This window comes from Oryzias melastigma, linkage group LG13 (assembly GCF_002922805.2).
Source record: "Oryzias melastigma strain HK-1 linkage group LG13, ASM292280v2, whole genome shotgun sequence".
NCBI classification, from domain to species: domain Eukaryota; kingdom Metazoa; phylum Chordata; class Actinopteri; order Beloniformes; family Adrianichthyidae; genus Oryzias; species Oryzias melastigma.
The window spans coordinates 28863498-28889179 of NC_050524.1; the positions used below are offsets into that span (position 1 = coordinate 28863498).

At 41.3% G+C, this 25682-nt stretch overlaps 3 protein-coding genes across 7 annotated transcripts; 2 read left to right on the plus strand and 1 right to left on the minus strand.

Annotated features, from left to right (window-relative positions):
• Positions 1-6: 6 nt before the first annotated feature.
• Positions 7-5653, minus strand: tspan13b (tetraspanin 13b). Its single transcript, XM_024260378.2, has 7 exons — positions 5136-5653; positions 4930-5056; positions 3140-3307; positions 2864-2944; positions 2593-2706; positions 2414-2524; positions 7-270 (listed from the first exon to the last, which is right to left on the minus strand). The coding sequence occupies exons 2-7, from the start codon at positions 4987-4989 to the stop codon at positions 196-198; spliced, it is 609 nt and encodes a 202-aa protein (XP_024116146.1). The 5' UTR covers positions 4990-5056; positions 5136-5653; the 3' UTR covers positions 7-195.
• Positions 5654-5950: 297 nt separating this feature from the next.
• Positions 5951-13689, plus strand: lg13h6orf136 (linkage group 13 C6orf136 homolog). 5 transcript variants are annotated; one of them, XR_002917628.2, is made up of 9 exons: positions 5958-6348; positions 7410-7618; positions 8675-9340; positions 11086-11174; positions 11913-12113; positions 12649-12718; positions 12910-13222; positions 13305-13336; positions 13420-13689. XR_002917628.2 is itself a non-coding variant. In XM_024260335.2 (7 exons), the coding sequence occupies exons 2-7, from the start codon at positions 7526-7528 to the stop codon at positions 13051-13053; spliced, it is 1263 nt and encodes a 420-aa protein (XP_024116103.1). In that variant the 5' UTR covers positions 5951-6101; positions 7410-7525; the 3' UTR covers positions 13054-13396. The 5 variants fall into 5 exon arrangements, 2 of the variants coding, with proteins under 2 accessions (XP_024116103.1, XP_024116094.1); XR_002917626.2 differs by having other exon boundaries at positions 12910-13336; positions 13420-13536; positions 13625-13669; XR_004948907.1 differs by having other exon boundaries at positions 12910-13336.
• Positions 13690-15377: 1688 nt separating this feature from the next.
• On the plus strand, positions 15378-24942 carry si:ch211-152p11.4 (regulator of G-protein signaling 8). Its single transcript, XM_024260357.2, has 6 exons — positions 15378-15815; positions 19288-19782; positions 20891-20940; positions 21081-21214; positions 23096-23262; positions 23972-24942. The coding sequence occupies exons 2-6, from the start codon at positions 19336-19338 to the stop codon at positions 24140-24142; spliced, it is 969 nt and encodes a 322-aa protein (XP_024116125.1). The 5' UTR covers positions 15378-15815; positions 19288-19335; the 3' UTR covers positions 24143-24942.
• Positions 24943-25682: the final 740 nt, after the last annotated feature.

The window sequence follows — 25682 nt, forward strand, 5'->3', positions numbered from 1 at the left end:
TTTCTGCATGTAAAAAAAGCCAACAGACACATAAATCACAGTTGCATGTGGAAAGCTGGGCGTCCGACGCCTTCTAAGTGCAGCCAGCAGCTGGTCGTCACTTTTAAAATGCCTGACCCCCCCATGTCATCACAGCAGAGACACAACAGGAGAACACAGAGGAGTTTTGGAGGGATCCGGTGAAGACTGTGCGTCTCACAGGAAAGCACTCGAGTTGGCTCGAGGGTCCCTCTGGTTCCTGTATTGATGGGTGAGCCAAACTGCCAGAATCTGAAACAGAGACACACAACAAGAGCAGACACAGCATCCTGAGACAGGAGTTGAGGTCTGGTTGTGCTTCCAACATCAAAGCAGCAAATCAGCCCAAAACTAGATTTGCAATTCCCTGAAGAAATTGCATCTGATTGCTGAAAGAAATACCAATCTAAAACATTGCTCAGCTACAAGCATGTTAAAGACCTTCCGTCCGACGCCCTCGCCAAGTTTCGTCCGCGCAGGTCAAGCACTTTTGGAGATATTACAGGAAACGTCAGTAATTGGTTGTAGCGCCACCTACAGTAACACAGTCGTGAAAGTTGTTGCGCTGACTTATCTTGCATTGTGGAATAAGTCTTGAACAGTTGGTGAAGTTATGTGAAACTGTTAAGGAGCTGCAGCATTGCAAACATTACAATCTCAGCCTGTCTAATTTGCATAACGTGTTACGCAAAAACTGTACGGAACTACGCAAAACGGATGTTACCATTGGATTTGCGGTTGCCCAAATAGGGTATGTGCAGAAAACCGCAAAGATCCGTCAAAGTTTGTGACACAGGGATTCAAAAATGTGTTTTGTGAAAAATCTTAAATTGTGAAAAAGTCTTACACAATAGAGATTGCTAATGAATATGAGCTGTTATTTTACCATCCAATGAAGCATAAAGGAGTAAAAAGTAATGCTTAAGACAAATGCACTTGGAGAATAAGGCCTATAGACTTTTGTGAAACATCTGACCACCTGGTGGCGCAATCGGGCCAAATTGATAGAGCATATAAAGATTGGTTTGAAGTATCTACTTACAAAGTTTTATACCAGTTGGGCTAACATTTTTCAAGATATTGGGTTTTAAACTTTTTCCAATGCATTTTGATAGGGAAAAAAACTATTTTTAAAAATTCATATAAAATCAACAATAAAACCAAATGGTATAAAATTTAATACCAAATATCTCTTTGGTCAGCTTAACAAACTACAAGTAGTTGCATGCTCATCTATGCAATTATTTAGAAGATACAAGGACTCATCCAAAATTAGCATATCCTTCTTAAGTCACCACTAGGTGGCGCAGCAAAGCCCATTTTCTAGTATGTTTTACAAGACTCCCCCTACAATATATGCGTTGAATCTTATTTTAGCTAGGTTTAGCAGTTTTTGAGATACAGGGTTAAACACAATTGCCTAAATTATAGCGCCACCTTTTGGAATATTTTCATAATTCTTTTCATACTTCTTTATCACTGTAAGATGAAGTGATATTTCAGAATTTGTGAAGTTTTGACAATCTGTCTAGGATTTAGAGCCTTTTAAAATCTGTGACCACACCCATCTAATTTGCATTACAATTTTTTCGAAAACGCTAAGGAATTTTGCAAATTGAGTGGTACCATTGGATTTAGGGCAGTCTAAATAGGGTCTGTAAGATATCTTGTCAAGTTTGACAAAACTATGTTGAATTTTGAGCCAAAAACGTGTTTCACGAAAAATCGCAAATAGCGAAAAATCTAGTCAGACGGAAGTGGGTGGTCCCAATTTGAAAAACGTTCATCAGCATCCAAGGAACACACAGAAAAAGAAAGCATAAATTTCCGACTTACGGTATTCGAGATAGAGGCCAAAAACAAATTGCTTACTAACACGACCACCTGGTGGCGCTATAAAGAAACATTGAGCTACAATTTTAATAGCACGTGTAGTTTACTATACCCTATTATATTGTAAAGTTTCATGAAATTATCTTTAGTACTTTTTAAGATATAAGCATTTTAAGGTGCTCCCAATGTTAAGTCTATGGGAAAAATAATTCATAAAAATATTAATATAAAATCAACCATAACTCCAATTGGTACCAAAAGTAATAGCACAGGTCACACCACGGATCACTATGAACTATATAGGTTTCAGCTTTCTAGCTGCTAAACTGTAGGAGGAGGAAACTTTTGACGGAAGAAGAAAAATAAAATAGTTGAAAATAGTAGGATAACATACTCTGATTGCTTTCAGCAATCAGACAATTAGCACAGGATTTGACCTCAGTTATATGTCAGATGGCCTTCTTGACCCAATCCTCTGTTTTAGCTGGGATTACATAGAAAAACACTAAGACAGTGCCCCCATGTGGTTGCAGAACACTATAGCACCTGGAGGTCTCCACACCTGAGTAAGGCTGAAAAAGAGTCCGATCCCTCCAACGAAGTGGAGGACCTCTCCCACGTGGTCCTGGATGGTCTCTGCACATGGCTGGCAGGACTGGTTCTGGAAACAGGCCTGCAAAACACATAGATCTGAAGGACAAATCTGAGGCAAAAAACTTCTTCAGAGCAAACCAAACCTACAGCGCTGCAGGTGCTGTTGGGGTCGACGTGTCTGAAGCCACAGCAGTTAAGGCTCTTCTCCACATCCTGCTGAGTGCTGTCAGAGTTGTTCCAGCCCATCTCCAACAGGTGGTCCTGCAGCAAAAAAAGCCTGAGTTAGTCATCTTTTATGCACGCTCCTCCTCCTCATGTTTTGAAGTCAGGACACATCTTTTGACGAGATGAAAAATCTGCCGGGAGAAGAGAGCAGCTCAGCGTTGCTTTTAGCTAGAGGAGCTCCTGCAGACGTTACCTGCTGCTCCTTGGTGATGGCCAGGCAGGCGCTGGACACAGAGAACTGCACGATGAAGACCAGGAGCAGGATGATCATGTACTGAGCTCCACAGTCAAGGAACATCATGACTCTCTGGATTCCTGTTTTCCCATTTAGTCTGTTCTTGTGTATGAACATTACAGACCTCTTATTTTGCAGAATTGGTGACAGAAAAATGCTTCTTTGCCCCACAAAAACACCCAAACTGGTGTCAATTGGCTTTCAGCTCCAACTCCAGTAGCCTCCAAAGGATACAAAGAAGAGAAGGACCTGGTGGTGCTTCACGGCCCCAACAAGTCCCGCCAGTGCCACCAATAAGAGGAAGACGCCCACGCCGATCACTCCTCCAACCACCTGGAAGCTGGACAGCAGACCCAACCACTTTCCCCACGCAGCAATGGCGATCATCAGCACGCTCACCATCTACGGGTCAGAGCACACAGAGAATAAGTTATAGAAACATAGTAAGTCATTAAAAATACATGATAAATGTCAGCTTTAATTACCATGAGCAGAAAAGGATCAGCCCTTAATTCAAAGAGAAGCTGGATTCTGAATTAGCAAAAGCTTCTGTGTCCATTAACTTTGCCACTGACATCATAGAGTATCAGTGCGTCAACATCGCCTCAATGAGAAATGTTTGTGCTTAAAGAAAAGTGAACACCTGTCTTTCAGACGTGGAAAAAAGATGCAAAACACCCACACAATCTGCACTAAAATGATTTATTTGTATAGAGTTATATGTCTTTTTAAAGTATTTTATGTATTTTTTTTAGTATTGTAAAATCCAGTCTTCACACAAAACTACAAGATCGGGAAAATACTTGTACTTTTGGAAAACTTATGTGCCTCTATTAAAAAAAAAAATAGTCATAAAAAATAACAAGAAACAAGTAAAGATTATTTAGAATTGATTGGTTTCAGTCTGTGATCTGATTGCTCAGAAGAGGCTGCAAAGCCACACTCTGATTGGCTGCTGACTGAAAGAAGGAGCTGATAGGTTAATCAGTTGTGAACAAAATATTTGTGTCAAAAGTCTAAGCTTATAACTTTGCGTCTGTAGATTTGGAAATCTTTTTCACACATGAAAAAATGTTTTATCATTGCATGTTTTTGACTCAAGGATAAATTGGTATTTTGATGACTATTCTGCACATGCATTTTTTTTAAATACACACATTTTGTTTGCAGATACAAAACTTATTTCCATCATTTTGCAACAGAAACATACTTAATCAAAAGTAAATGTAACCACACACATCAGTTTTTGAAGTGTCCTGCCAAAAACACCAACATTGCGATTAGATTACTTTACTATTTAGTGCAACCAGATTAGTAAATCATCATTTTCATTTGTAGGCTATACAAACTTTTAACAAACTAGACCCTTCAAGTTTTTTTTGTCTTCCATCTTATTTAAACTTCTAACAGATCCAGATGATATTTTACCTATTCCCAGATTACCAAACACACAGAAATTACACTGAAAACGTCAATTCCTGCTAAAATTTGGACCATTTACACTATAGTGAATAGTGACCATGCACCAAATTTAAGTTACTTTTACTACATTGAAGTTAAATGGTTGCTACTACTCACTGATATATGCATTTACAACATTCTCAGTAACTGATTTAAAATATATGTACAAATTAAACAAAAATTCAACTTCTCATTTGTTCGAAAAACAAATATGTAGATGTAAATTTAAAGACTGATTCAACATGAATGAGAAACCTGACTTTATTTGTTCTGAAGAAACAAATGTTTAGGATATATAAAATGCTCTTTACATCTCCACTTTAAAGAGGTTTTGTTCTACGTAAATGTATTTATATTTTATAGAAAGTACATTTGATTTTGGAGAAATAAAGTTTCTGAAGTTTTAGAATTTTCTTTAAAATTTGCCATCAGGCAATTCTATCTTCCCTGTGCACGCGCAAATGTCGCGCGCTTTGACCCGTTCTGTAGCTGGCTCACAGATGGAGTCCACTCCCGAACCCTCACCAGAACCGTGTTAAACATAGAAACATATGGAAACTCACCACGTAGAGGATGTTGATGGCGCACAGGCACTGCTTGGTGCAGGTGAACCTGCAGCCCATGTCAGCAGGCGCGCGCGCTGGAGGTGAGTCTCGAGCAGCGGTGGGTCACGGACAGAACCGAGGGACCCTGTGAGAGCAGGTGAGCAGGTGTGGGTGAAAAAAAAAAGATCTGCGGAGCAGAGAGAAGTAGGGACGCACGAACGCACCGGAAGCGGGTGTCTCGGTTCTTCAGAACAGCGAGGCTGAAGTTGAGTCAGAGGCTTTTATTCTGAAAGGATCGCGGTCTCTGATTCCGCTGATTTTCCTGCACGCTGATTGGCTGAGAGGACATCGCTACATCCTCCTTCTAATGCAGGTGGAATCCTCATCTTCTTAATGTTTTATGATGATAACAAAGAGGAGCAGATTCTAAAAGGAGACTATTTTTTGCTAAATCTCTCCAAAATAAGTTTTTCCAAGTTATTCATTATGTGTAGGTCAAGTGTTTGTTGGTGTTAAGTATTAGATTCATTAAACAGCACTGGGACCTTCTTCTGGCAAAGGTTTTAGTTAAATAGATTGTTTAAGAGTCAGATGTTGTAAATGACCAATTAAAAATATGCATGTAATTATGCATGTAAAATTATGTATTTATATTACTTAGAAACCCCCTGGTCATGCATGGGACTGATGGCTTGAGGAGTATTGCTTGTGAAGATTTTGCAAACTTCGATATAGTTTTAGTTTTAAATTTGAACATCTTATAATAGTGATAATACTAATAAGCCTTGCAGACCTATGTCAAGTTTGGCAGGCTTCTTTTTTTAAATATAAATAAAGATAAATGTTGCTGTCAGTTAATGTCTTTTATGACATTATCTAATGTTCTTTCTGATGAATTATACATTTATTTTTTTAACCCTTTAGGCACCAAGGTTTTTACGTATATGTATTAGGATAAAAAAGATTTAATTTTATATTATATTATAACAAAACATCTGATCCCGTCTCCTTCTTATCGTTGGTTATGTCGCCTTTGCTTTAGAAAACTCTCCGCCTCTGGTTTGCTTCCTTTTTCGGTCCCAGTGTTATGGTGGCTGAAATTCCGACGACAGTGAAGGCAACGTGACGCCGGGCCGCGTGAGGCGGGTTCAGCCTGAAGGACACTCGGGAGTCTGAGACGTCCGTGGAAGGTAGGTGGTTCGTGGCTGTACCCCACCTCATCGGGCGGGCACGGAACCCAAGTCTCTCCGAACAGACACTGGCCTCACTGAGGTTCGGGGAAACCGGCGTCAGGTCTTCTGAACCCTCGGTACCGCCCGCCCGCGAGCTAGCCAGCTAGCTAGCTAGCCCAACAGAAGCTAGCACCAGTCGTCGGTCAGGAAGGCGTTTTCTCGAAGTCCGGTTCCGATTCTGAGTCTCGGAGGAACCTGCGCACAGGTTCGTGACAGGAATTATTATTATTTTTATTTGAATCTGAAGTGGTTCTGGTTTCCTTTGTTGGGTTGCGCAGTTTATTTTGATTATTCAGAATGACTACACTGACTCAAGAATGAAGTCTTATTTTGTAGCCTCACTCACTGACCTTGTGTCATTGTAACTCGTTGACTGGAATATTACACGCGTGTCTTCTTGGTGTGAAATGAAGGAGAATAGGTCAGTTTGTCACAGAGGTCTGGATTATAGATAATCTGAGATGACTGGAGTCTGGTAGACCGTTTGGAGCTCATCAAAATATATTTAAAGATGATTTTGTTTTTATGCTTATATTTCCTGACAAGTGTCATGTACACTGTCTGCTGTCATGCTGCGTTCAAGAGCTGAAGGTGAACCAATCATACCATTGAGCTCAGGTTCTGTGTCAGGACCTCATGGACAATTTTAGACTCTAGTATTTAGTGAAGGATGCGTCAAAGTGACATTTTTCTTCTCTGCAGTCCTGCACAAATGTAACTTTGTTTCCTTCCATTAATCTTAATTACTGTAGTTTATTGATAGTAGCAACCGCACCTTCATGTTGCTCAGGTCCTTACAAGCTGCAATTTTGCAGATCTTCATTTACCTGGTTCGTGAGGCTTTTTAACCTTTGATGTACTTTAGTTAAAAAAAAAAAAAAGACTTCTGCGGATTTCAGTATCCCACTGAATGTTCTGGAAGTTTTGCTAGAGCTCGTGTTGAGCAAAACAAAGTCATCCTGCCAAAAAAAGTAAGGAGAATCATGAAGGACATCCTCTGACTTCTATTAGACCTTTAAAATGAGGTGGAATCAACTGTGAGTGGGCTGAGATTTTCAAAGAAACCATAATATCAAACAGGAGCATCCTTAAAGGAATTCTTGATTATTGTCATTTACTTTTGTAAACATTGAGAGAAGATCATGTCATTGCTGAAGAAAGACTTGAAGGGTTTTTGTAAAAGTTCTTCTTGGTGGCATTTTATAACTTACTTGGCTTAGTTATTGTTATTAATAAGAACCGTTTTTTTTTTTCCTTTTTGTCTAGTTTGACCTGTGATCGTCAAAACTCGTTGGTAGCGCTCATCGTTGACGGTCTCCCCCTCTGCCCTTTGCGGCTGATGCTCAGCTGCTGAGCGCGGTTGCTCCTGACCCATGTGATGAATGGCTGCAAGCCGGGGAGGAGTGGCCTTCTGGGTGGGCTGCGTCTGCAGCAACGGCGCCAGGAAACCCGTCCAGAACCGGAGCTGGAGTCAGGTGATCCGTTGGAGCTTGTAGCTGATTTGATGAGTCAGCGCCAAAGTTGGAATTCTGTCAAATGATGATATGTCTTATCAGCAGTGCTACAGGGCAGCCCTCTTTTTTTTATTTTTTTTACAGGAAATTGAGGTTTTGTAGTATTATTAAAATTGTATTACATATCTGTCATTGACCAATAAATTAATTATCTTATTTAAGTCATAATTATTTTAAAAACATTTGTATTTAGTTACATTGTCACAAGAAAGCTCAACAAATTGAGATTGAACAAATTCAAAAGGGGCAAAAAATAGATGAATATGTTCATATATTATTATTAGTTCATATTGTATATGAGCATGCATGCAGATAGTCTGTAAAAACAAACCAAAAAAGTTACAAATGTTTTCTTATACATAGATTATTCTAAAATAATCATCAGTTTGTTACTTTAGAGAATAAGTTTTCCTTTTAGCTAGTTAAAATACCTCAAGCATAAACTATTGAATTTCTGAAAATTGTTTGTTTAAAAATCACAGTGACAGGAAATTACATAAAAAAACAGGAGGAGAAACAAATAACTTGAGTTGTGTTCACCTCCGTTTGTTTTTGTAGCATTTGCTTAACAATCTAATACATTGTAATGCATTGATTTAAATTTTGTATCAAACGTTTGTTTTGTTTTTGTGGACAGGACAAACTGTTACTGATCTAAAAATATGTCTTCAAATATGTGTTTGAAAATAATGATGCTGCATCTCAAGATTGTCTGGGATGAAAGACTGATTTGAAATGAGTACACAACTTTATAGCAGAGTATCAACAGCCTTTCGCCTTTCTTTGGCTTCCTGTTCATATTTAGATTTTCACATAAATCTCTAGATACGTGTTTCCATGGAGCAGATCCAGTCACGTCAGAAACAGTTTTCCACATGATGTTGATTAGCAGCTGGTTTGTTGCCTGTGGCTTTTTACCACATAACATTTGAACCTGACTAAGACCAGACAAAGTCTTCTGGTCTGACGTTTGAAACACCCTGGCTCTGCAGCTGACCTCTGAATTTCTCTTTCTAGGTGGTTGACTGGCGATGGCTCGGTCCGACTCGGCCCCTGAGCAGTGCGGTGTGGGCTCTGGCACCCCCCAACAGCCTGAGATATCAGAGCGTGAAGCAGCCGCTGCTGTCCCACCCGCTGCACCCGGCCATCCGGCCGCAGAAGCTGGGCTGCGATGAGGACTGGGAGGAATCGCGCAGCGTGTGCGTGCTGGTGCTGCCCACAGAGTCGGAGCGCCTGCGCAGCTTGCTGGTTCAGCTTCCTGAGCTCAGACACACAAAGACAGCAGAGCTGCACTTTCTGAAGACTCGCCAGTCGTCTGCGTTCTCCTTCCCCCTGACAACGGTGGATGGCAGCAGGGAGGATGATATAAATGTTCAGAGCCTGCAGAGGGACGTTGACCTGCAGGGGGAGCCAGACTGCTTTAGGAACCTGTTTGAGGCAGAGCGGTGTCCTGCTCCCTTCATGTACGGCTCCCGCTTCTATTGCTTTCATTGCCCGATCAGTCATCTGCTACCCGACGGGAAGATCAGATCCTTCCAGGATGGTGGACTTAGCAGGAGGCAGGAGGTGTCTTTGATGCCAGCTGTGACTCTGTGCAGCCAAGTAAGCCAGGCAGACGGTCAACAAGGAGACCAGGAGGAGGAGGAGAGGCTGGCCCTGATGCTGGAGAAACTGAGAATTGAGGTGAGAGTTCTGCATGTTTCCTCCAGGGTTTTCCTTTACATAACATGTTTGTTAGAAAAGGGTCCCACTGGATTCTGTAAAGGAAGACTGAAGACTTCCACAAACATGTCTTGTGTCTGAGATTCAGAAAAACAAGCGCTCATGTCTGAAGTGAGGAATTAGCCATCTGTAGAACTCTTATAATTTGGTATGTGTTCACAAAATAGATACTCTGTTACAGGAGAAACCTGTTCTATTCTATATTTCTGATTTGGTTTTACTGTATTTTTAGTTCAGGCTTCATTTCTGAAATTCAGCTGTCATAAAAGTAAAATAAGTACGGGATCACTGCAACATTTTTCAGCTTTACTGACTTTAGCTCCAAATGGATCCTGCAGAAATTACACATTATTTAGATTTCAATTGTTTTCCCCAAATATTCCTTTATTTTGATGTACTTTTACTTTTTCTGCACTTTTGCTAAGTTTATCACATTTTTCTATAAACATCAAACATGTCTTAACAGTTTGGAAAGTCTGAGCATTTATTTTTTAAATAAACGAAAATGCACATTTGAAAAAAGAGGTGTAAATTTTAATTCATCTATAAATCATCCTCTTCTTTGTTTGACTGTTTGGTACAAAAAGAAATCAAAGAAAGCTCATCAATATAAATGACTAAAACCTGAACCCTAATCATGTTGCCTATTTACTGTATTTTTTGGAGTATAAGTTGTGTTTTTGCATAGTTTGGGAAGGGATGCCACTTATACTGAGGTGCAACTTGTTAAGAAATACAAAAAAACTCTGGAATTGTTCTAAAATGAACAGTTATTCAAAGTTATTTAAAGAGTTTAGTTTGTATGTGTTTTATGCTGTGGTTATCTGAATAATTGTTCACATCCTGCTGCGCTACTTATTCAACTTAAGAACGTAATCAATTTCTTCTATGTTCTATGTAGCTAATTAAGACATTCTTTCAAGATGAATTGTCTGTTCTTGTTCTCGCATTTTGGTAAAGAAATTTCTCCCAAAAGCACCACTTGTATATAATTTCTTTTTTTCTTTTACTATGCATTTTTTTTTGTATCTGCGACTTATACTTCGGGACGACTATTAGTCCTAAAATAGGTACTACAACAAGCTCAAAGTGTAAACTTTAGAGTCTTAAAAAGAAATTCATAAATATGACAAATTACTGAACAGACTCGTATAGCATTATGGGTAATATTTTATATTTACTTTGATTATTTGCTTCACTTCCTAATTGAATTCCATTTAAATTTGACTCCAAAACATTTTATGGATTAGAAACTGTTGTCATCCATCACTGGGATGCTTCAGTCTTTGTAGGAAGTTGCAGCTTCAGTGTTGCATCCTCTGAAGACTGATGCTGAGTTACTGTGTGGTAAAGATGATGTTGAAGGTTTTCTATGATGAGTTTCATCTGATAGTCAGCTCTAGAGGCTTCAGACCAGATCCAATTAAATAAAATTGCATCTGAGCTTTTTAATACCCAATAAAATCAAAACAGTTTTTGTGAAGAAAAAAAACCTGCAAATATTTGCTTATTTCTGCCACTCAGCTTGTTGACCGACAGATTGTTGCTCGGCTGCAGAGTTTGGTTTGTTTAAACGTTAAAAAGAGCTGACAGAGTGCAGGAACACGGCGTGCTCCTGAAGAGTTCCGGACGCGACCCTCTGTCGTCCGGTGTGTTGCGCCACTACTATATTAATCTCACGGTGTGCTTTCTGCTTTGTGTTGCAGCTTCCCAGCTTCTTTTTGACCAACCACGACTACAGCATTTACTCTAACGACGTAGAGTTTATCAATGGCCTCCTCAACATCAAGACCAGGTGAGTGATCTTTAAGACCCCAAAACTATAAGATAAAGTAAAAAAAACTATAGAAAAGTTCAACGATGCTAAAAGTTATCCATTATCGATCCAAATACTTAAATTCAGGCGTTTTATTCACTTGTGCATGGAATTGTAACACGGAGACTGTTTGGACGGCGACTGGCCACTTGAGCTGTCTTAGTACACAGAGGTGGTGACCTTTCTGTTGAGTCCATCAAACAAGCCTCCATCGGATTAACTTCAGAAGAAGAAGGATCTTAGCTCTCCTTTTAAACCTTCTGGAGATTGTCTCCACAAACCCTGATCCTCTCAGTTCCAACTGGCTAATTAGCATGTGGCTGTAGTAACGGAGCTGATTTCTCAGATTACTTTTACTACCTCCTTAGAAGGCCCAAAGTGGTTTAAGTCACAGTCTGCTTCACCTGTGCACACACATTCACACACGTTTGATTGCCTCAGTTTCATCTAATCTAGCAGTGACCGTTGACTAAAACGAGTTTGCCTGAAGCCTGTCTGCGTGAAACACTTCCATGTTTATGTCACGCTGCTTTAAAATCTATTGTTTTTTCAAAAATAAAAGGATTCCTGCAGACGCCACATGACCTATTTTTGGGTAATCCCACAAATCCTTCTGAACCGACGGCGTTCAAATGTTCGGTGAAACACGCCCTGTAGGAGTTGCTGCAGACCGTGTCATCACTCTGACGCTCTGTCCTCTCTTTGTTGCTCCTGAAGAGGCCGGCGGGTGTACCAGATCACGCTGTCCATGTGGCGCCTCCTGGTTCTGTGTTACTACGCCGAGGCTCGGCTAGACGTGCTCAAGCTCACCAAGCATCCAGAGGACGGCACCATCAAGGCTCGCTGGAGGATCAGGGGCCTCCCCTTCCACTGTGTGCTGCTGCGCTTCTACCGCAAAGACAAAACCCACATGTACAGGTAACAGGCCATCCGTTAAGACAGCAGAAATATTTCTAAATGACTGAAGAGAGGAAGTGATGTGAGAGAATTACACAGCATCAATTTATAGAAGAGTGAATCAAGAAGAGCTTGAAATGTCTCGTGGGCGGAGTAAAAGGAGGTGCTCTCTTATGTCATTCAAAGGGTAGCAGTGGCTCAAATATTGTGTTTCTTTGTGCTTTTTAAAAAAAAACTGGTTTAAGCTGGTTTGGGGCAACAGCGCCTCCAGGCAGCAACTTTTGTAACTGCAGACCACATGAACGTTTTCTGCTCAGTGGAATCAGACGGACGCTCGTCTGGTTTAACGCGGCACATGCTAACGTCAAGCAGTGAAGCGGTCAGTTATGTTTTTACAGATAAGTGTCTTAATCCAGACTTTTATTCCTTGCGGTGAGTAAAAAAGAAGACAAACATTTGTCCTTTTTGACTATTACGGCCCTTCTGGTGATAGATTGAACATTTTGTTCCTGCTTTTAGATGTTTGTGGTCCTCAGGTACATGTCGTATCTTCCAGGTCCTACGATGCATTTTCTACATTCTATGTGGGGCGGGATGGACTCATTCACTGTCACAAAGTCGAAAAGGTGAGCCTCCTGTTGCCACGTCAGCTTTGTTCTTTACTAGCAGACTTTCTTAAATTGTTACTAAAAGAGACAGAAGTTTCCATTCATTCATGAAGGAATTAGTTGATGTTTTTGTACTAAACCATATTTTCTATTAGTTTTTAACCAGAAACATTGAGGATATGATCGTGTCATTGTCACCTCCCTCACAGGTGATGCCGGCTCAGCCCCCCGTCCTGCCCAGAGTGCAGGCCCTCCTAACCGGCGCTCTGGTCGCCCTGGGCGTGCAGGAGCACCGCCCCGCTCTCAACCTGCTGCCCCCCCTCCTGTCCTCACTGTGGCAGAGCAGAGACTGACCCCAGCCCACAGAAGGAACTCGCTTGTTTACATTTGCAGATTCACAGCAGAAGCTTCAGAACTCTGTCCTCCTCAGCTCCCAGGATCACCCTCCTCCTCCAGATGGGAGCTGAGTCAGCCCTCCTGCTTCCAGTTCTTTGGCTGTTTGTCGTTCTCTTGGCCTCAGATGTAGGTTGTTTGCTGCACGTTTGTCACCGCTCTCCATCCTGACAGTTCTAACGTGAAACTGCTGTGTTCTCCGTTTTTAAAGTGTAACGGTCCATTAACACGCGTGAACGTCGGGTAAGCTCTGGCCAGTATCCGACTCAGCATAAGGTTGGTGCAATAAATGAAGCTAATGTGCGTTGTGTCCTGCTTTTGTGAAGCCTGAAGCGCTGGAGCATCACAGAAGCGGCCTCACTTCCATCATACTGAAGCAAACTGCTTCAGTGTCTCAGGTTTGAATGTCTCAACAGGATTTAGATCAAGCTTCCTGACACCAGGTGGCGCATTTTACTCCAGAAAAGTTTGATCCCAGATTCAAGATGCCCTTCCATCCCATCATAATCTTCACATCACCTTCCTCTTCAGCAGATGGAGGCAGTCCTTCAAATGAAGCAGAAGCTACACAATAAATGGACTCTGAGTGTTCATTATTACCAGGAAATAGAAGTTATCTGCAGACGAGGTGCTGGAGAGCAGCAGTAGTGCGGCTACGTAAAGATGACTGCAGTTACACGCCGTTCCTACTTAAAGATGGCTGCCTTTCTCATCCTGGAAACAGATTATCACATCTATTTGCTCACAGAAGCTGGGACTGGCGTATGGGAAACCAGGGTTCGCTTCCCAGGGCACAATGAGCTTCATCCACAAACGCTACTGCCTACCTATAACTCCAAGGGGTACCCGAGTCTCCCTGCGGCGGTCCCCAGCCTGGATGAAAGACAGGGTTGTGTCAGGAAGGGCAACCAGTGTAAAAATATCTGCCAAACTACATGTGCAACGCAGCGAATACTAATTCGCTGTGGTGACTTCTGACAGGATGTGTGGAAAGGTGATCAATATTCATGATTTAAAGAAGAAATAAGGTGTAAAAAAAACTTGTCATACATGCACCTTCAAGAAAATCAGAGGACCTTCATGAGGTAAAGAGTTTAGTATGGAGAGAAAATAGACTCACTCCAATTTGTGCGTGCGTATTCTTGATTTGTAACTCGTATAAAATGTTTCGTGCATTAGTAGAAAAGAAATACAAAATTAAAAAAAATGTACACATGCACAAATTAAAATTACAACAGCTTGAAACTAATTATACATTCAAATCTTTAAAAAATACACACTAATCACCTCCGGCATCGCCCGTGGCTGGTGATCAGGACAGAGCTTTGTGTCGGAGGTGCTGCAAAGAAAAAGCGATCAGTTCTGGGAGATGTTTTTATTTTTTAAAAGGAATAAGTGTTTTAAAAATACTTATTTAGAGTTTTATTTTATATTGATTATAAGGAATATCAGTTAAAGTAAGTCAATGTCAAGTTTCATGGATATTATTAATAATCTAAGTTCAAAACGGCTGATAAGAAAACTGATTAATGAGCATTCTAGTAGCATTTAAACGCACCACTCACAGACGAATTTGTGAGACGTGAAAAGATAGATTCATGCGTAACTGAGGTTTTGTGTGTGCGTAAGAGGTGGTTCGTGTGTAATTTTTTAAAGATTTGCTTGTGCAATTAGTTTCTAGCTGTTGTAATTTTAATTTGTGCATGAGTAATTTGTATTTTTAATTTTTGTAATTTTGTATTTTTTTTACCTATGCACAAAACGTATTATATGAGTTATAAATCAAGAATTATGCATGCACAAATCCCAATTTATGCACAAATCAAGAACTACGCACCCTCAAATCGAAGTGAGTCTATTTTCCCTCCATATTTTTCACATCAGAAAACTCCAAAATCCATTTAAAATCCAGGTAACAGGTAGGGGGCGCTGTTGGCAGCTTCTTCAACTCAAACTCCTGCAGTTTCCTCATCAACCCGCCGTTCTCTGTCTCATGAACTGATCTGGTTTATGAGCTTGGAACCCTTGTTCACTGCAGACGAGTCCTGGGTCAAAGCAGACTCTGGATCGGTTCTGGGGAGTAAATCCGCCCGTAGAACCCGAATCTGATCAGACTGATGGAAAATTAGAAAACACGAACAATCAGTTTTTGCTTAGGAACATATATTAAATTAAAAAAATATATATATATCTTAAGGCTCCAGGAAAAAGGAAAAGAATGCGGAAATACAAAAGTGAATTCCCATATTTTATTACCAGCAGGCAGTTATGAGTGAAAACATTCTGGACGCGAGCAGAGACTTTTTCAGACACTGATAAATGATCGGAGTTTCAGAATAAACGTCCTAACTAAACAGACACGAACTTTTATGTTGAAAAACTAAAAATAACCTTTTTGGTGTCGTTTAAATGTCTGCGTCACGATACGCAGCGGATGACGCCCATACGCGCGCGCGTGAAGCGCGTAGGTTTGTCCCACTTTGCTCCTTTTTTCTCACTGTCTGCCGCGCGCGTGCGCGTTTGTTATGAGGAGGGGGGGTGGACATGTCGAGGCAGGCTGAAGGTGTGGCGTTCAAAACCGTTCTCGTCACGCGAGGAAACTTAACGCGGCGCCCCCCCAGTGCGCGTGGACTAAAGCAGAGAGCGGAGAGCTGATCCGGAACCGCAGTCGGACCTGAAACCAGCAGCAGCTGCAGAAGCCGGGAGATCTCGGATCGTGCAGGTAAGTGTCCCTACCGGTCTGAGCCGAGCCGGGCCGTCTGACCCGGTTCTGCTCTGGGAGCATGCGTCCGGCTGGAGAACTTGGATCGGACGGTTCGGTGGAGTCTGAAAAGTGTCGTCCGAGCGCGAGACATATTTAGAAAAATAAATAAATCTGAGCTCTGATTTGCCTTCCTGTTCCGCACGCGCTCTTTAGGTGAACGCCGCCGCTCAGGTGAGCTGCAGGTGAGCTGACAGCGCAGCTCCAAGTTCAGCAGCGGCGTTTTTAGGAAGCATTTTCATCCAACTCGAGTTGGAAAAGATACTTGGCCTACTTTTAAGATTTCACACCAAGTTCTCCTCCCAGATTAGAAACTCTTATTTTAGAGGAAAACAATCCGAGATTTAATCTACAGCCCTGAACGTTCTGGTTCAAGATCATGTTCTGGATCAGGATCATGTTCTGGTTCAAGATCATGTTCTGGTTCAGGTTCACTTGTGAATTTGCTTCTTATTTAGTTTTTTCTGTTTCCTGTTTTCCACTAGAATCTAACTGAAATTCGTCTTCAGATTTATTTAGACAAATGTTCTCTCTTTTTCTATAAGGAAAAACAATTACTTAAAATTAATTAAACAGTGTTTTTATTAAAACTTCTGAAACATTACATTTTTATTTTAATTTTTTTGTTTTTTTTCACATGGCATTTAAAAAGATTCATATTTTTCCAAATTGGATGCTGATTTATTTTTCGAGGAACACAAACCAGAAAAGCTTCTAGATTCAATTTACAATACAGTGTGTTCCATAGTATGTTGTAGATTATAATCCAGAGTAATTTCTGGAATGTGTTCTAGATTTTGTTCCAGATTACATTCTAGTTTATGTTCCAGATTATGCTAGTTTATCCGTGTTTTCTAAAGGTCAAGTTACCCCTTAAATTAGACTAAAATTCCTCTTAAAGAGCCTTAGAATTATTGAAGATGTTATCACTTTTTCTACAATAAAATTTTTACTTAAATCTAATTCAACTGTTTAAAAAAACACGTGAAAACATAATCTTCTTAATATTTTAGACTTTTTCTTTACGGACACAAATTCCTTCAAAAAAGTTGATATATTTTTCTTTATTTTCTCCAGGGTTTTTACATTTTTTATCTCCTGTTGCTTCAAAAGCTTTTAGCTTTTAAAAATACATATTTTCTATACTATTATGATAAAATTGAGTTTTCTATGAATACAATTTTTTTTTGGTTTTTATTTTAGCTTCCACAGATTAAAAAAAAAGATTCAGCCTTGAAAATAACTTAATCAACATTTTTTTCAGGAATTCCTTTTTTAACATGTTTTTCCTTTGTTGGTAAGCAGAATAAATATCACTTTTAGAATTTAGCAGTTTCCAGACATTTTTGGATTTGGACGCTTGTGTTTTAAATCTTATAATTGGTATCTTATTGTTGTTTTATGTAGAATTCTTGATGTTTTCCCAGTCTGCAGCTTGAAGTCGGTTCTGTTGTATCGCTGTCATACAATCACAGAAGCCAGGCTCATATGGCAGATGCCCTTTTAGAGAAGTGTGTGTGTGTGTGTCTATTATGGCAGAACATCAGATTGGTGTCTCCCTCCCTGACCTGTTTTTTGAGGACTCTAATAAAAGCTTGGGTGTATTTCTGCCTTTAGGAGGATTTCAAAATCTGCAGGAGAACTGCTGAAACTGTTTCACTTTCAGGAACTTTTTCAGTCAAACAAGTGAAGCTGAAACCCTGGCAGCCCTGTGAGGATGATGAGCAGTTAAAGAGGCACAGGAGAAACCTGTCAGGAAAGCTGTTTGCGGTCGATGTCATCAGAAATTCACTGGCATCTCCACCTCATTGAGAGCCCCAGAGAGACGTGAGGGCAAAGGAGCAGCAGAGAGAGGGCTTTTACTGCGTCCAATAATGGAGCAGCGAGCACACTCAATGATGGGAGGTTTTTTTTAACATGTCAACAGCGTTTCCCTGTAAAAGGTCTAAATTGGCGATGTGTTCAAGAAACAAACAGCCGGTGTTCTGCACATGCCCAAACAGGTTGCAGGAAAGGGAGCAGCCGTCTAGCTAACGCATTTTCCACAAGAAAACAAAACAAAAACAGTTGCAGGAGAGATGACATTTTTTACTTTAGTTCCAAACAAAACAAGATCTTTTTTCCAATACAGAGACTTTTACATCTCCTTTTTTTAAACTGGTGCCTTCATATTCAATCTGTTTTATCATTTTTATTCACTCCAGAATAACTTTAGATGCTTTAGGCAAACATTTTACTTCAGTCTTCACTTAATAATTTTATAGTTAACAAGTGAAAATGGCTTAAATCATCAAATAAATTGATAAGAACATAGAATCTAGTTTAAATGATAAAAGGATAAAACAAACAAAAAAGCTTCAGACCAGTGTTGGACTATGCATAAACTGTCCAAAAATGACTTTTTAAATACTTTTTTCATCTGATTGCTAATTATTTCGAGACTGCTATTTATCCATAAAACAGCTTTGATCATTGTAACTTGAAAACATAATTTGAACGTGCTTCTTGTTTTACTCTGGATTGTTTGAGGGCTGGGAATGATGGATTACCAAACACACAAAACAGAACTGTAACTCTGGCAGACTGTTAATTTAGTAACAGTCCTCAACCTCCTGCAGGCTCAGAAAGACTTGTGCTTTCAGTTTCGCTCTTTTAAAATCATTTTAAATAGACATTTGTAAACCTTTGCTTTAGCACCGATTGATGAAACTCCTGGCTGACCCAAAAGCATCAGAGCTACGTGGTACCTGCTGAAGATGTAGGTAAAGGGAGTCGCTGTAAATTCGTCAGACTCCGCGCTCTCTCCTCATGGGACCGGCCTGTCCCAGATAACGGGTTTCGTAGTGGTTCTGATGTGTGACACAATTGGATGGGGGAGGATCGTGGGGAAAGCACCTTGACACAGTTGGACACTGTGACCCGGTTAAAACAAACGGTCGCAGTGGGAGGCTGCACTCGATTTTGATATGAACAATCAAAGAAACCCAAAATGTTAGAAAAAGTGAACTGCGACAGCTGAAAAAACTGCAGCGGTCAGAGGAAATGTGAAAAATGCTTTTACTGCATTTAAGTCCAAAACGGTGTCCCTTCCAAAACAAATGAATTAATTACAACAAAAAGAAAATGATGTTTTCCATGGGTGGAGCCAAGCATCATGAAGGTTCGTCTAGATTCAGACTTGAATGGATCAAGAGGTCCAGTTTTGACAGTCTGGAGGCACAAATCTCCACTTTTATTGTGAAGGTGTAGGATGGTCCATATTGATACTCCCTGCTTGTGTATTGTGTCCAGCTTCACAGTTTAGGTTCTGTTCTAAAGGTGGAGATGTCAATTTAAAATCATTTGAACGTCTTTAAACTTGTTGGGTTCCACAATTTTATTTTAAGCATCTTTATTCTCGCCTTTTACCTGTTTTTTCTCTTTTTTTTTGCAGTGCTTCATTTTCCACTATCCTTCGTTAGCTGTCCTACAGTCATTAACCATGCGCAGATTCAGCTCAGAGGGATCCCTGATGGAGCTGGACTTCCTGGAACTGAGGAAGACGGTTCTAAAGGGAGCGGGCAAAGGGATCAAGAAAGACTCCTACACTATTTACCCGCAGGATGACCGACACGCCAAAGCGTCCAAAACGGCCCCCGTCAACCAGGAGCACCATGGCGGCAACGAGAAGAGGGGCCGGCTGATCAAAGACCTCAGCATCAGCGCAGAGAACCTGGTCGACATGGACAAGGTCAGCCCGAGGCTGCTGGGAGCGTGCAGCCTCAACGAAAGCTTCAGGGCCTACAGCGATGGCCAGCTGGCTCCGGCCGCCAACGGCAGCATGGAGAGCATGGAGAAGGACAGGACGCAGGCATCCTCATCCTCGCTGCCTCGCAGCCGGGCGAGGTTGATGACTGCAAAGCTGCACCTCAAGAGTCTGTTCAGCCAGGTGGGTTGTCTGTGCAGTCGATGAGCACCGCGCGTCCAAACTTTGTGCAAAAAGGGCGAGATTTAACGATGTTGTAATATTTGGGGGCCAACCAATTTGCCTGCATTTTTTGAACCCTTTAATGAAATTAAATGCAAATTAACTATTTATTGAAAAACAGAAGGACATAATTTAGCTAAAAGCAATCAAGAAATCGTAGTTCTTAGGAAGTGCCTGTGGGATGGTAGAAGTTTGAATGGGAGCCTTTGAAGGAGGGAAAGCTTCTTTGACCCTTGTGCTATCCTAGTCATGTTCACTTCAAAATGGGGTCATCTGGACCCCACAAGACGGCACGGTCATTTTTTTTTCTGATGTCCGTGGCAGACATAAAATCCTGTCCACCTTTGTAATGGGAAGGATCACACATCAATGTAGGGGTGAGGTCATCTTGACCCCATAAGGAATTGGGAACACCAGGTAGGGTTGTGGTGTGTTGGCAGCAAAGGATCAGGTTCGATGCCGGCCTGGTCACACACCGGACATGTCCTGTTGATTTATTAGGTGGCACAGAAGAAGTGGAATAAATAAATAAGCTGCTTGAGAGAAAACTTGCAGAATGAGTTAGTTTTGCAAAGGAAGTGGGGCAGTTGGCCTGAGGATTGACCGATGCTTAAGGAAGATGTCTGTCTCGATGACCATCCTTTGAAGACGAAGATAAATCAGTTTCCTTTAGACACACCTCCTACTTCTTCATGGAAACTCTAGAGATGTCTTCAAGCAAGAACTTTAAAATAGGTTTGGGTTCACCCAATAAAACCTCAGAGTTTTTGAATTGATGTCTTGTGCGGATTGCCCAACACTTTGGAGGTAGAGCTGTAGGGCGCCTGCACACGTTGGGAACCCCATTTCCTGTTAGGAATCAGAAGCACATGCATAGAAACTGAAAGTGGATATCGTGTTATGAATAGGACCATTGAGAGTTAATAGAAAAAGGGTTTGCAGGAATTTGGGGAACATGGCGAGACAAAGAGGAAGCAGAGTAGTCCTGCAGTTGTGCACAACAATCACAACCAACTGTAACCTCTGGCTGGGGGTAGTGTGTGTTAATCTTCCAGCATTTCTCTTTCAGAGTCCTCATTCCTCCAACTCCAACCTGTACAACCCAGACCAGAAGGACAGGTGAGAACCTCACTCGTTTCCTGGTGACGAAAGGACGGCTGTGTGTAAATAAACAGCAGAGCATGATGGGACTTTGAACCCGAAGTCTCTGGAGGTGTTTCTCACGTGTTGATGTCCTGCTCTCTTCTTGGAACCCCCAGCGCACAGGAGAGGCGCTCTCGCATGCTCTTCATGCGACAGTGGAGTCAGGTGGGCCACACCAAAAGGAAGAAGTTCAGGCGGGCGGAGCTGGAGAAGTGGGCGGAGTCTCTGAACACCTTGCTTGCCTCCTCGAGTAAGAATGCATTTTTTTGTTGGATTTGTACAGGCTGTACCTTAGCTGTCTAGATACTTCTTCGAAGTGAAGACATGAATGTGGGGCTTTTATCCTCACTGATTTCATGACAAATCATTTTTTGAAGAAAAAGACACGCAGCGCCCCCTACAGTCTTAGGAAAGTAGTGTCAGACAGCATCCGTTTTTATGGATGCAATCCCAACAAAAAAATCAAAAATTAACATGGTGACTTTTTAATTCAGGACCATGGAGAGCTTACAGGATCTCCAGATTTGAGCCTCCAAAGTTGTTGTTCTCATCAGTGTAATCTTTTCATGCGCTGATTCAACGCCCTGATAATAATCATGATCTTCCTGGCATTTCGTAGAGCTTTAATCCTTCAGTTGTGGATTGAAAAACATCTATGCCGTCATGGAAACTGCTGACGAAGGAGAAGATGACAGATGATGATAATTTCCTCCTTTATTCTCAGCCACCTGCTGTAAAAACTAGTCCTACTGGTTGCTTATATCTTAAAATCAGCCATTACAGTAATTGCATTTGCTAAAACAGTAAAGAAAAAGGGAAAATCTGTCCTGGTATAATATTTGAATCTTAAGATATAAGAATCCTTTGCTTCTTCTTTGGTTTTTATATGTAAAAAAAAAAAAATCTATGATAGATGTAAATGTATACAATAATCGAGTCCAAAAGAGAATAGAAAAAAATTAACTTGTGGTTTTAGGCTAGCTTTATGTTTGTCCAAAAAATGTGATGGGGTTGGGCAGCTTTTGACAAATTGCCTGACTGCGCCCCAGTCCATTAACTCTTTCTCTGACCCATTTCTGTAAGCTGTCTTAGGACTAGAACAGAGCTTTCACAGTTGTCTTAATGTGTCAGGGTAAATGCGTAGGCTCTAAGATGATCAGGTTGTTGTTTTGGGTTTATCACGCCTGTAACAACCTTTTTAAGCCTTGTGGAGGCTGTAAAAGCCTCTGTGATCTTAGGTGACTCAAGTGTTTTGACGTACAGAAGGGTCAGCAAGCCCTGATAATCATGCATCCATCACATACAATATTGGAAGAATTGAATTTTTAGGACTTGTATGCATAAATTTGATTATTTTCATTTTATTTATTTTTTCCTTCCAATTCTTAATTGTAATCATTTCACTTTTAGCATCTCCTCTTAATTGTTTTAAATTATTTTCAGAGCAAAAAAGAGTTGTGTCATCTGCAAACAAGACGATATTTTATGTACATCATGCATGAAAAGACTTGGACCCGAGATTGATCCGTGTGGAACACCACATTCAATATCCATACATCTGGACATATGATCTGCAAACTGTCTCTTGTGCAAATAACTATTCAGCCAACTTTTCAAATCATCGTCTCACTATTTTGAAGTTCCATTCTCTGCGGTTTCTATGCCATACTGAAGCAGCAGTCAAGGAAACGAGTTTAACAGCTTCTAATTAAAACACATGGAGACTGTTGGCTTTTTTGAAGTCGTCTGAGCCTCTTGTTGTCACAGTGTTTGTATGTGCACAGCAAAGAGATGATAAGGAATGTGCTTTCTAAGGAGACTGAGGTTGATGTAATATGAGTCTATGATGGCCAGTGTTGTGCTCTGTGCTGTGATCAGCAGGTTCCCTGGTTTGTTCTGAGCTCTTATGTCTGAAGACAGCAGTGTAGAAAGATCTCAGTCCATTATAAACGGCTATTTCCATTCAGGCCTTTGCCAACAGTAGAGTTGTCTGTTGTAATCCATTCACAAAAGTAGGAAATCGTCTGCTGTCCAGGGAGATTTGCAGTAGTGAGGTAGAACGATGTGGAATTGCACGATATTTTTTTCATTGGGTATAATAAAGAGGCCTGTTCGTCTGTTTCTCTGTCAGCGGGGGTAGCGGTGTTCGCAGCCTTCTTGCGTTCAGAGTTCAGCGAGGAGAACCTGCAGTTCTACTTGGCCTGCCAACAGTACCAGCACTCGTCGAACAAATTCAGCCTACAGAGGAGGGCTAAGGCCATCCGGACCACCTACATCGAACCAGGATCCCCACGTGAGGTAACGCCCCTTTGGGTTCTCCCATTATGTCAGATGCTTTTTCTTCTGATAACAGAAATTTATCTGATTTAAAGGTGTTCACCAGGCATTGTATGAGGCCAGAACAGTCTCAGAATTCAGAAATGCACACAGTCTGTTTCATAAATGCACACACTCAAATTCACAAATATAATTTTATGCAAGCATTGAAACACAACGTGTGCATTTCCAAATTTAAATTGCATGCTAACATAAAACTATATTTGTGAATTGCAGTGTGTGCATTTCTGAATTCTGAGACTGTTCTGACCCAATACTTTGCTCAGTCCATAGACGGGCATGGAGGGGCTTCTTCTACTGTGTACTATCTTATGTTTAGCACCTACATTTGAAAGAAGCTTGTTTCAAAATGTTGCAGCAGAACTTATCTGGGAATTTGAGTATGAAATAGTTCAGTTCCTTGCCAGCGTTCTCTCAATAGCGGATACGAATTATAATCATGTCAGGAGAGTGGTCTTGTTTTTTCTTTATTTGAAAAACAAATGCAGACGTTGTCAGGCTCGATGCCATATCTGAGTTCACCAAATAAACCCAATCCATTCATCACTAACAAATCAGTCTCTAATTTGTCAAAGTTTGACTTGGTTTAATTAGCATTGCCCTGCAGACACAGCTGTGTTCTGGAACCTTTTGGTGGTTCAGTTGGTCTCACGGTCTGTTGTTGTCCTAGGTGAATCTGGACAGCAAGACGAGGGACCTCACCCTCCAGCTGCTGCAGGCGCCCTCACACACCTCCCTGAACGCGGCTCAGAAACGGATCTACTTTCTACTGGACACAGACTGTTACCCCCGCTTCCTGCAGTCCCCCGTCTACCAGAGCTTACTAGATGAGGCTGACTAGAGGTCAGAGTTCTGGATTACACGACGTCCAGGACTTGAGAGGACGTTGCTTCCAGTACGACAGAGTCTTCGAGTTAGGCACTTTAGAGCTCCCGTGTGACTGTTGGGCGAGTCTTGCTCCTCGTCAAACTGGTGGATGTCTGCTCTACGTTCCAACATCCAAGTGGTTCCTGAACAGTTTGTGGAGCAGACTTCAAGCCTCAATCCTGTCCAGATCTGAGGTATCTCCTCCACATGGGGGGGGATCCAGACTTCTCCAGGCCGTCTGAATCCACCTCAGTATCTTCTCCAGTTCCCTGCTTCTTCGGAATGTGATGTTTTTTTTTTATTCGAGACTCTTAACACTGACCTATGAGTCATTCTGGCAGAAGCGGCTCCTCATTCAGGTCTGACTCACCCATTCTGTAGCTTTCCACTTTCACGTCAGCTTGAAGGACTCGCAGAAACGACAAAACAAATGGCAGCTTCTTCAACAAAACTGCACATTCCAGCGAAAAGGGTCATGTCGAGCTGAGGGTGCGCACGTGCAGAAGTGCAGCTTCTTGTCTTTGAGTCGTTTGTGCTGCCTTGATTTGCTCTGAAAAGTGGATCAGAGAAGCGTAGTCTCCACGTGCTGCAGAGAAGGATTGAAGGAGACACAGATAAAGATCTACTCGCTGCCTCGTCCATCAAAGACCTTGTTCATTTTTACTGAGGTGTCATGGCAAACTTGAATAAATGGAAGCTTTGTGCTTGGGATCTTCGAGTTCGCTCCAACTGATGCTCAGTCGAACTGTCCATAAAGTCAATGTGAAATAAGAACCTTTGCATTTCTGCTTCTTTCATTTTGGTGACAGATTTAGCAGAAATCTTTCAAATATGAACGCACCTACATCTCACGATGATTAAAAACCAGTTTAATTTTGAAAAGACATGCTGTCCAGATCCTTTTCTACCAGTCGTCATCAAGATGAACAATGTAGAAAATTTTAGGATGTACACTTTTAGCAGACATTTTTAAAGCAATGTCAACTGATTGGCTGGCAGCTTCACAGTCCACACAAGCATAAGCACCACAGGAGGTAAGGAGTGCTGATGGTGGCTTGAATTTTAGGGTTTTCCATCTTCTGACAAAGTTTGAAGAAAAGTCTTAAACTGCTTAAGATCTGGACGTGGAGTTTCTGACTGAGTGTCATGTAACTTTAAAAATATCATTTTTTTTTCTTAGCTTAGAATTTGTGTGAGTTGATAAATTTTGAAAGAAAAGGGAGTCTGACTTTCCCACAGCGAAGCAGCTGATGGATTCTCAGGCTGCCAGGAGCAGATATGTAGTTGTGGGTGGGGGCTGTTTGCAGCTTTCATTACCAGTTCCTCTGAAGCTGTAAAAGTACTCACCTGTAATCATTAACCTTCTCTGCGAACAGTTCACATCTTCATGGTTCGCAGGGTTTTCTTTAGTTAAAAACAAAAAAACGCTCGGCAGGCACGTCTTTGTAATGAGGGACGTGCTCGAGCTCCTCAGAGGCCAAGACGAGGTCACAATGCGTGAACAAAGAACACTC

Coding starts and splice junctions, on each gene's coding strand:
- lg13h6orf136 (XM_024260335.2), top strand. CDS start 7,526: ATGGCTGCAAGCCGGGGAGGAGTGGCCTTCTGGGTGGGCTGCGTCTGC. Junction 9,341..11,085: donor TGGAGAAACTGAGAATTGAG/GTGAGAGTTCTG, acceptor TTTGTGTTGCAG/CTTCCCAGCTTCTTTTTGAC. Junction 12,114..12,648: donor GACAAAACCCACATGTACAG/GTAACAGGCCAT, acceptor CGTATCTTCCAG/GTCCTACGATGCATTTTCTA.
- tspan13b (XM_024260378.2), bottom strand. CDS start 4,989: ATGGGCTGCAGGTTCACCTGCACCAAGCAGTGCCTGTGCGCCATCAAC. Junction 2,945..3,139: donor ACCAGGTCCTTCTCTTCTTT/GTATCCTTTGGA, acceptor TGTGGAGCTCAG/TACATGATCATCCTGCTCCT. Junction 271..2,413: donor TCTTTTTCAGCCTTACTCAG/GTGTGGAGACCT, acceptor TCTCTGTTTCAG/ATTCTGGCAGTTTGGCTCAC.
- si:ch211-152p11.4 (XM_024260357.2), top strand. CDS start 19,336: ATGCGCAGATTCAGCTCAGAGGGATCCCTGATGGAGCTGGACTTCCTG. Junction 19,783..20,890: donor TCAAGAGTCTGTTCAGCCAG/GTGGGTTGTCTG, acceptor TTTCTCTTTCAG/AGTCCTCATTCCTCCAACTC. Junction 21,215..23,095: donor CACCTTGCTTGCCTCCTCGA/GTAAGAATGCAT, acceptor TTTCTCTGTCAG/CGGGGGTAGCGGTGTTCGCA.